This window comes from Neophocaena asiaeorientalis, unplaced genomic scaffold (genome assembly GCF_003031525.2).
Source record: "Neophocaena asiaeorientalis asiaeorientalis breed wild unplaced genomic scaffold, Neophocaena_asiaeorientalis_V1.1 scaffold43, whole genome shotgun sequence".
Classification (NCBI taxonomy): domain Eukaryota; kingdom Metazoa; phylum Chordata; class Mammalia; order Artiodactyla; family Phocoenidae; genus Neophocaena; species Neophocaena asiaeorientalis.
The window spans coordinates 4513803-4523765 of record NW_020173674.1 but is presented as its reverse complement, the minus strand read 5'-3'; the positions used below and the strand labels follow the sequence as shown (position 1 = coordinate 4523765).

General features: G+C 51.8%; 1 protein-coding gene across 2 annotated transcripts in view; it reads right to left on the bottom strand.

Annotated features, from left to right (window-relative positions):
- CPT1A (carnitine palmitoyltransferase 1A) overlaps window positions 1-9446 on the bottom strand; it is a 59686-nt gene extending 50240 nt beyond the window's left edge. The window contains exon 1 of one of the 2 annotated variants that reach the window (XM_024749329.1): window positions 9307-9446. Coding sequence is in view for 1 of the 2 variants with exons in the window: in XM_024749328.1 (XP_024605096.1) it covers window positions 4544-4680 (137 nt within the window). In the remaining variant the exon portion in view is untranslated. Of the gene's footprint in view, window positions 1-4543; window positions 4691-9306 lie in introns of those variants that run through there. The other variant, XM_024749328.1, reaches the window with a different exon arrangement.
- Between the last annotated feature and the right edge of the window lie 517 nt (window positions 9447-9963).

Here is a 9963-nt window from a genome sequence, read left to right as displayed (position 1 = left end):
CCAGCTGAACGTGGTGGGAAGCAGGCGATGGTGCCGCCTTAGAAACCAGGAGGGCCACTGAAGGAGGGAGTCAGTCACCAAGGTCTGTGCCAGAGCACTTAAGCACCTTATGCTAATCTGCTCCAGGAAAAACACCGAGATCCAGAATAAGACACTGGGGTTGAGAATGACGACCTGTTTATTGCAGTTTTTAAAACGCACACTTCTGGTCTTGAATTACGCCGCTATTCCCGAGGCCCTCCCAAGCTCAGTCTCCTGGTCACCTCCTCTTTGGCCAGGCCCACTGGTCATGCCCTGTGGCCTGTGAACTCCGACTCAGAGCCGGGATGCCTCTGACCTTTCTCGATTTCCCTTTTCCGGCTTCACACCTAGTTTACAGCTCCCCTCGCCCAGGTGCCTGCCTCGGAATGCACATTCCGGAAGCACAGGAATTCTACCAGTTACATTTAGCCATTTCAGCTGCACTTGCTGGCGAATGACTTTCACCTGTCAGTTATTCGTTTAATCTCCCAACATAAGCTGTAAAGCTCCCCAGGACACGAATCCTTGTTGAATTCTCTGAACAAACCATGAGCCCACAGACAGTTCTCCAACAGTGAATGTGAAGTGAACAATTTGGGGGGGAAATGCTGAAACATCTCATTCAATTTTGGTAAGACTACCTTCATTTTAACAGCCCAATGCCACCCTCTAACTCCCCAGCCAATAAATTGGTCTGTACTTTGTACTTTGTTTGTCAAATGTGTTCACTTTGCCGTCTTTCTCCACAACCAATTCCTTTTAACAAAAGCCTTTAACCTCAGAGGTCAGTGGCCTGCAAATCGTAACACTGGTCATGTAATCAAGAAGTCATCCATAAGGACTTCCCTAGTGGCGCAGTGGTTAAGAATCCACCTACCAATGCAGGGGACACGGGTTTGAGCCCTGGTCCGGGAAGATCCCACATGCCACGGACCAACTAAGCGCGTGCGCCACAACTACTGAGCCCGCGTACCACAACTACTGAAGCCCACGCGCCAAGAGCCCGTGCTCCGCGCCACGAGAAGCCACCGCAATGAGAAGCCCGCATACTTCAACGAAGAGCAGACCCCGCTCGCAGCAACTAGAGAAAGCCCACACGCAGCAACAAAGACCCAATGCAGCCAACAGTAAATAAATAAATAAATAGATTAATTTTTTAAAAGACATCCTGTTTCCTTCAAGGGCATCTGGCCTCCTTCAGAGCCATCCTCCTCCACCACCCCCCCCAGGTTCCGCAACAGGCAGCAGGAAAGGAGGTGAAAAGTCACCCAATGGAAAGTGCAGGGCCAGACTTCAAAACAGGCCTGGGGAAAATTGAGGTGTGAAAATCACCTCTATAATATAAAACAAACAATAAAAACTGGCCATGTGACAGCAGGTTTCCAAGAAAACGGTCTTTACAGCATATAATAATATAATATATAATAAATTATGTATTGTCAGAAACCTTTCAAAACAGTCATGAAATTAACAGATAAGGAGAGAAGTAGGTAGTAGGTAGATAGGTAAGGCATACAGATTAATTTTTGTGCTTTTAACAATGAAGATACAAAATATTCTTTCTACCAAAGTCTTTGGCATATGCCAGCCAATGTGATCCGTATTTTACCTGCATTAATCCGTTTAATTCTGACTGGAACTCTAGGAATTGGTTACTACTGCTATTCCCATCTACAACTGAGAAGACGGAGGCTTGGATGTCAAGGAACTTGCCCAAGGTCACAGCTAGCAAACAGCAGAGCTGGGAATCAGACCCAGGTCCAGCTCCAAAACTTACGTTCTTACCTACCAAGTTAGGTGGTAAGTACTCCACACAAAGTTCTCCTTAAGATTCCTAACGTTACAGCACAGATATAAAATTAGGTCGCTCTGTCGTAACCAAAATGATGTGACTGCAACCAGCAGTAAAACTACAGTAACTACAAATACAGCGGGTGCCAACTCTAAAATTATTCCCGTGTTCCAGTATTTCCAGTATTCCCACTAGAGTTGCACGGTTCACAGGCCCACAGGAGCGGACCCTGCCTTCTATTAAAATCCACCTCATCTAGAGGCAAACAGCTGAGCTGGAAATCCTCTGAGAAAAGGTCACCCACAGGAAGCGACAGCTTAGCGCAGCGCGAGTGCCGGGCACGGTCTCCAGGAGCACAGCCTGTATCCCTCATCAGTGAGGTTGGATGACACTTGCGCTGCCACCCCTGGAATACCTCCTGTGAGAAGCCAGGGCAGGCAAAGAATCGGCAGTAGCATCTTTAGTGGGGGGGAGAGCAATTATCTTACCATCTACCACATATTCTTCCATGGTCCGGAGACCAACGCCTGGGAGGGTTCAGCTACCAAAGCTGCTCTGCCCTCCAGGACTGGCTCCAACTTGGGGAAACCATGTTCCTGCCATACGTGACCACCAAGGTGGTACCCAGGTTTACCTCAGCACTGCCACCTGAAGCACATCAAGGAAAGTACCAGGAAGGTTCTGGAAAGGCTTCATCAGCCCAGGGGTTCATGTGTCTTCTCAGGTTCCTTTTTGCTCTTTAGCATTTAGTATTCCTGCCATTTTGCTGTTAATGAGGGTGAGAGGTTAGACGCAGGCAAAAATTAGTAGTAACGGGAAGAAAAACTAAAAGGGCTCCTCTCCACTAGAGTGTGGGCACCCCACCTCTCTGCACACCACGGGCCAGTCCTTATTTCCTTGGAGACATGATCCTCTGCAATTGTGCTCTTGTGTTTGTTCAGCAAGTGTGTACACAAACAAATACAAATTATTCTTTCCCTAATCTGAGGGAGGCATCTTAGAAGCAAGAACATGAGACCCAGAGCTCACTTTAAATTTGGGGGAGGGCTTCGTGCACAGGCAAGGTGCAGGAACTTTCATTTATGAATGGCTACATCTTGAATTGATGACAGAGCGCTGAATAGCCGCATTAATTCAACTGGCCACACGGTTCAGTTCTCGCAATGAAGTGTATCATAATAAGCCGTTCACATTTACAGTGTAGAGATGCTGAGTCAAGGCAGGGTATAGGGGAAACCTGCATCATGATCCCTTTCTCTATGGCTCTCGAAAAACAACAGCTTCTGCCTACCGAGGTACTGTAAAAATAAAGCAAATTCAAATGTAACACTTATACGGTGCCGTATCAACAAGTAATGGTTCATCAGTTAAATACAGAGAAATGGGATTTCACCAAGATAAAGAACTGGGGAGAGGTCATCGAGGGTCACATTTTTAGAAAGAAAATACAGAATGTCTTGGGGACTTCCCTGGCGGTCCAGTGGTTAAGACTCCGCGCTTTCACTGCAGGGGGTGCGGGTTCAATCCGTGATCGGGAACTAAGATCCCGCGTGCTGTGCTGAGCGGCCAAAAAAAAAAAGAAAGAAAATACAGAATGTCTTGGCAGGCGTAACCTGCCAATACAATTGTCTAACCCAATTACCTGCACTACCTCTTCAGGTGTTTTTCTCTGTACCCCCATCCAGAAGGATCCCCTCCAGCCTGGCCAACAGGACAATGGCCTGAGCGAGAACGGCTGGGAGAGGCATGCGTCCACCCAAGAGAAGTCCCCGAACCTCTCCTCTCCACCAGGGTGTGGTTCCCTCAAACGTCCCTAAAACCTTGCGGGGGGTGCCCCGTATTTCCCACGCACGTGCTTCTCCTTCGCACCCAGAAGTACAGTTGAACTGGTCAAACCACACGTTACAATCTGGGGGCTGCAGAAGGCAGCCGTATCCATAAAACCCGACTGCGGGGCTTCCCTGGTGGCACAGTGGTTAAGAATCCGCCTGCCAACGCAGGGGACACGGGTTCGAGCCCTGGTCTGGGAAGATTCCCACATGCTGCGGAGCAACTAAGCCCGCGAGCCACAACTACTGAGCCTGCGTGCCACAACTACTGAGCCTGTGTGCCACAACTACTGAGCCTGCGTGCCACAACTATTGAGGCTGCACGCCTAGAGCCCGTGCTCCGCAACAAGAGAAGCCACCGCAATGAGAAGCCCGCGCACAGCAACGAAGAGTAGCCCCCGCTCACTACAACTAGAGAAAAGCCCGCGTGCAGCCATGAAGATCTAATGCAGCCAAGAAAAAAAAAAAGCCCTGCCTGCGGCCATGGTATTGTTTGCTGGAAGCTGTATTCATTTCACACCCTCAAAGCTACTCTCACACCTGGCCTCTTTTGGATCCTCAGAAAACCCCTGTGAGACAGGAGGACAGCTGTCAGAGGCACCGCCTTAGAGATGAGGAAGTGGAAACCCAGAAACACACACAACTGATTCAATGTCACATCCAGTGGGCCCTGGGCTGGGGGAGGTGCCAACACCCAGGCCCTCTGCCTGCACCGTGGTCTGGGAAGCAGCCTGTCAGCGGGAGGGGGGCACACGTTTTGGAGAACACAGATCCGGGTTCAAATTCCAGGTCTGCCACTTAGACGTGGCGGGGGGGGGGGGGGGCGGCTAGAGCACATGTCATCGCCATTCGTAAGATCTGTTTCCTGTCAAATAAAGTATGCATGCTACCCATAACTCACATTATGTCTCCAATGCAGGAACATCCTCTGTACCTTCCCAACTGCAGCCACAGGCCAGCAGCAGTCCTCCAAGAGTGTGGATTTCCATCCTTCCTCTTCCCACCGCGTTTGATACCCCAGCCCAGCGTCTTTGACATTTACCTTCCAGCAGGATTACTGTACTCCACTCCGTGCAACAGTGCCTGCTTGCAAAAGGAGAGAGAAACCAGAACTCCGTGCATGAAATCTTTTTAAGGGCACGGAGAGGCCAACACTTGGGAAAATCAGTGATACCTGTATAATCTTATAAATGAAGTATTATTTCATAAAAAGCAAAGTCCGAGTTACAGCATGTGACGACTTCTTAAAGGAAAGGTTATTTTGTGTTAGTTTTTTTTTTTTTTACATCTTCATTGGAATATAATTGCTTTACAATGTTGTTACTTTCCGCTGTATAACAAAGTGAATCAACTATATGTATACACATATCCCCATATCCCCTTCCTCTTGCATCTCCCTCCCACCTTCCCTAGCCCACCCCTCTAGATGGTCACAAAGCACCTAGCTGAGCTGATCTCTCCCCGTGCGATGCAGCTGCTTCCCACTAGCTATCTATTTTACACTTGGTAGTGTATATATGTCCATGCCACTCTCTCACTTCATGCCAGCTTACCCTCCCACCCCCGTGTCCTCAAGTCCATTCTCTACATCTGCGTCTTTATTCCTGTCTGCCCCTAGGTTCATCAGAACCATTTCTTTTTTTTTTTTTAGATTCCACACATATGTGTTGGCATTCAGTACTTGTTTGTCTCTTTCTGACTTCACTCTATGACAGACTCTAGCTTTTAATACAAACTTGTCAGGGAACTAGATCCCGCATGCCACAACTAAGACCCAGCACAGCCAAATAAATAAGTAAATATTAAAAAAAAAAAAAAAGAGCCATTTAGGAAGCAGAATCTAGGATGACCCTCAGATTCCTGGGATGGGTGAGTGAACCACCACATGGAGTGTATGAACGATTCCTTTCCTTTTTACGTAGAGAACTCGGTGTCCAACAATTAGCCGATAAGCCTTCGTAAGCTGAGCGTAGCTACCCTATTTTCCAACCCTCCATAGTGGCCACTACCCTACTGTACGCCTGGAGAGGCACACCTCACTCGGCAGCACAATTGCTTTCAATTATTAACTTCCCTAAACATTCCTGGACATAAAAACAGCTCACATGCAAAAAACCTAAAGGACATTCCACTGAACTGAGGCTCTCGGTCACCTAATATTTGCTTGGGGTAAAAGGTGAAGTTCACAAAAGGCAGCAGAATATCAGAAATCAACAAGCAGAAAATATTCCTTGTGTTAAGTAACAGACATTTTTAAGAGTTTCCTTTAGATTATCCATATTTTTACCATGTCGTTAGGATGAACTGTTGACGGTTGGTAGTATTATTCATATATCGCCTATTTTTATGCAACATCTTTCAAAATATAATTACATAGATTATAAATATAATTGCGTACAAATATAATGCAAAGGGAACCCCCTCAAAAAGGCTATTTTACTTACATATCCATGAAAGTTTGGCCTCTGCTTCCCTAATTCTTCCCAATTCTGTATTTTATAAAGCATTGGTTTGTTTCTTTGGCAGTAGGATTTGATGTTGATGGAGCTGTGAGATGTCTGTAACAGATTTTTTTTTTAATGCCCTGTACAGCCTAGACTATTTCTACAGTTGTCAAGGAAACTTAATGGTGGTAGCTTCTGGGGAGGGGTACCGGGTGAGGAGGCCAGCTTTGTGCTGAATTCCCACCTGCACCCCCTTCGTTTTGCACCGTGTGCCCGTAGCACTTATTTTTAAAACAGAAAAGTCCTCGCCGGAAAAGCTCGAGAGGGGCTCAAGCCATTCGAAGAAAGTAGAGGTCTCGTTAAAGTAAGAAAGAGGGAGAGTCTCCGAAACACACTTGAAACACACCAGCTTGAACAACGATTTTATTCTTAAAAGCAGCAATTTTTCCGGTATTCAAAGTGCAGGCGCCCACCGGTAACTGAACTGTCAGGTCTGCCAATAATAACCATGCAGAGTGACTAAACATTTTTTCCAACAAAGGAAAAAAATGCATTGGATCAAAGTGCAGAACCAGCCCCGGGCCGGAGCGGGTAAGCGTTTCCGCCTCCCACCTTCCCACCGCCTTTAGACTCCAGGCTGCAACTTTAATTGCTCGCTTGGAACGCGTCCTCACAGGCACTGCCAGCAGCTGCGGTCGGCGCGGCCCGCCCCTCCCCCCCTGGCGTCACGTGACGGCTGAGAAAAGTAGGGGAAAGGTTACCGCGAGCCCCGCCCCCGGCCTGGCGCGCCCCGGGCGTTCAGATCCTGTTCCACCCGGCCGGCCCGGAGCCACGTTCCGGAGCAAGCTGGCGCGCGTCGGCGGCGCTGCCACTCCGGCGACAGCGGGCGAAATGCAGCGCCTTTGGGTGGGAAGGCCGAGCCCTGCATGGTCAACTTTGGGGACAGTTAAGAGTTCGGTGTGCCCGAAGACAACCCACACCAGAAACGCTGCCCCGCGAGCCCAGAGCGCCTCCGGAAGGGGCTCACCGCGCAGCCCAAGGAACAATTAACTGTGCTTCCATGAATGGGCACGCGGGGCCAGGGTTGCGTAAGCCCGGGCCCTCGCCCCAGGACTCCCCGGAGACCCAGGCTTGACCGCTCGGTGACGACGGGGGCTGGAGCTGGGGCCAAGGCCGGGCGGCAGCGACGCCAGCTTTCTTCCTTTCACCTCTGGGTTAGGCCGCTTGTTTTCAGTACAAACTCGAAAGGTTATTTCGGCCTGTGCATGACGCCAATTTCTGCCACTCTTGATACAAAGTATGTGCACTCCTTTAAGATGGCTCTTTTTCTGATTCCAACATCTGTTCAGATGGAGTTCAATGTGCAAGATCAGGTCTAGCCGCACATCTTTGGAAGGAAACCGTTCATTTACATACGAAAAGCAGCCCCCGGGCACGCAGGGGCAGAACCACCCCAAACTCCAACGAGAATTTTGCATTCAGCTCCTATCGCTTACAACTAAACACTCCCTCGCCTCAACGATAAGCATTATCATCAACATTAATGTTCTCATTTATGCCACGCTCACTAAGAGTCACCTTAAATAATTTGGAAAGGGGGGGTGATTGCTTGCTGGCATAAAAAAATAAATTAATTAAAAGACCAGTGTGTTCGGCCATTTTTTATTCATTTGGTTTGTGGTTTAGAAGGAAATAAGCACGCTTGAATATCTGGAATGACCAGAAACCGGAAGCCTGTGTGAGAAAATGGTGTAACAAAATACACTTTTCAAAAGGTTAAACTGATTTTATTTGGTGACTTACAAAGTTAGCAGTTTCCTACTAAAATCTGCCCTTCAATATTTTAACATCACATGGAGCACAGAGGAAACCGAAAGCAGCTCCGAGTTGGGAATATTAAGTTCTGTATTCAACCTGATTTCTCGAGATTTTTAACTCTTGGAGTTAAAAAAGTAAGATCATCTTTGTTCCGTTCGGCTTTAACGTGAGTCAACCACCGATTTACACTATAAAGACACTGATCCACAGCCTTTCCAAAACGAAAGGAACTGTCTGCTCGCCCAGGCAGTTGGGGTTAGGGGCTGCCGGAATAGGGGCCCCGGAGCCCGGGCTGCTCTACCGCCCTGACCGTGCCGTCCGGGCTCGCAGGCCAAGTTCGCCCAGGCCTGGTCACGTGAAGCGCCCACACCCTCCCACCCCCTGCAAGGCAAGCTCCCCGGCCCGGCGCGACCTTGGGCAGGCTCTCCTCGCCCACCTGCCCTAGACCGCGCGCCGCATGGGGGGATGGAGGATGCTCGCAAGAGGGGACCCAGGCCTGGCGCCTCCATTCGCATCCACCTAGGGCGCTCGGACACCGCCTGGAGTCCCAGCGCCAAGGGCGTGTCCCCACGGCTGCGCTGCGGGGGCGGGAGCCTGGAGGGGGTCGGGAGCCTGGAGGGGGTCTGCGGCGCCCTGCTGAGTCCCTAGCGTCCCTCTGGCTCCCGCTTGGGCCGGCCCGCGACCCCGGGACGGCCCCCCAGACCCAATCCACTCTCGGGGGGGGGAGGGGATGGGGCGAGATAAAGGAAGGGTCAGCGGCGCCCTGCCATATCCCGAGGGCTCAGCATCCATCCCGCCGTCGCGTCCTTTCCACCGCCCTACCGCGGATCCCCAGACCCAATCCACTTCGGCGAGGGGAGTGGGATGCTGGGGAAAGGGAACCGGCAGTCCTGGTGTCCCCTGGCCGGGGGCATCCTGCCAAGTCCGGAGAGTCAAGCGTCCCTCCAGCTCCCATACAGTACCTGCTCGCAAGGCCGACCGATCCTAGGGCAGACCCCGAGACCCAATCAACCCACTCCTGAGAAGTGACGGTGAGATGGGAAGGGAAAGATAGCCGGTGGCCCTACTGGCCCCAGCCCGGAGGCGTCCTGCTAAGTCCGAAGGGTTGAGCATCCCTCCCGCAGCCACACCGGACCTCCCCGCATGCGGACCGACACTGACGCGGACCCCCTAGACCCAATCCACTGCGGGGTATGGGGAGTCCCGCCCCGCTCCGGTTTCGAGCTCTCTAAGAACCGCTGTCCCTCGGCGCCCCGACACAGGCGGCGGCCCCCCGCCCCCCTCCTCGGCCCGGGCCCTTGCAGTCCCCGTCCGCCCCTGGCCCTGGGCCCCGCCGCAGCCAGCCCCCGGCTCCCGCCAGCACACCCCCACCCCGCGGCGCGCGGCCTTAGCCCGGCCTTACCGAGTCGGTGGACAGAGACGCGGCGACAGCCACAGCAGCAGCGGCGGCAGAGTGAGCGAGGCAGCGAGCGAGCGCCGGGCGGGAGGACAGCGGGCGAGGCTGAAGGCACCCGACGCCGCCCGCGGCCGATTGGCTGAGGCGCGAGGGGCTGTGCTGCGACTCCCGGCGCTCGGCGGGCCAAGGGCGGGACCTGGACGAACGGGGCGGGGCATCAGCAGGGGCGGGGCGCCCTGAGGAGCGGGTCGGGCGAGGAAACTGAGGCTCGCAGGGGTGCTGGGCACCTCCGCCTCTGCCAGCTTGAGGCCTAGGACGAGATTCCTCGCCCTGCGAGCCTCAGTTTCCTCATCTGAAAAATGGGCCAACTCATTAGGGCCATGCCCGTAAAAGCGCTTAGCACAGTGACTAGCTCAAGCTCGCCCTTTATAGGCATTGCCCCGTATAATCCTCACGGCACCCCTATAAATAGCTGATCCTAGCCCGGGTCAGAGAAGGGATCACTAACCTGCCCACAATCACACTAAGAAGATGGATTCGACATTGGGCCCGGGTCTGATTTCAGAGCCCACACTCCAGATTAGACCTTATCCCAGGAGTGACAGCTGATAGGATCTTAAGGCAGCGTGGCTCACGACACCGACACGGTAATGCCTATTCCAG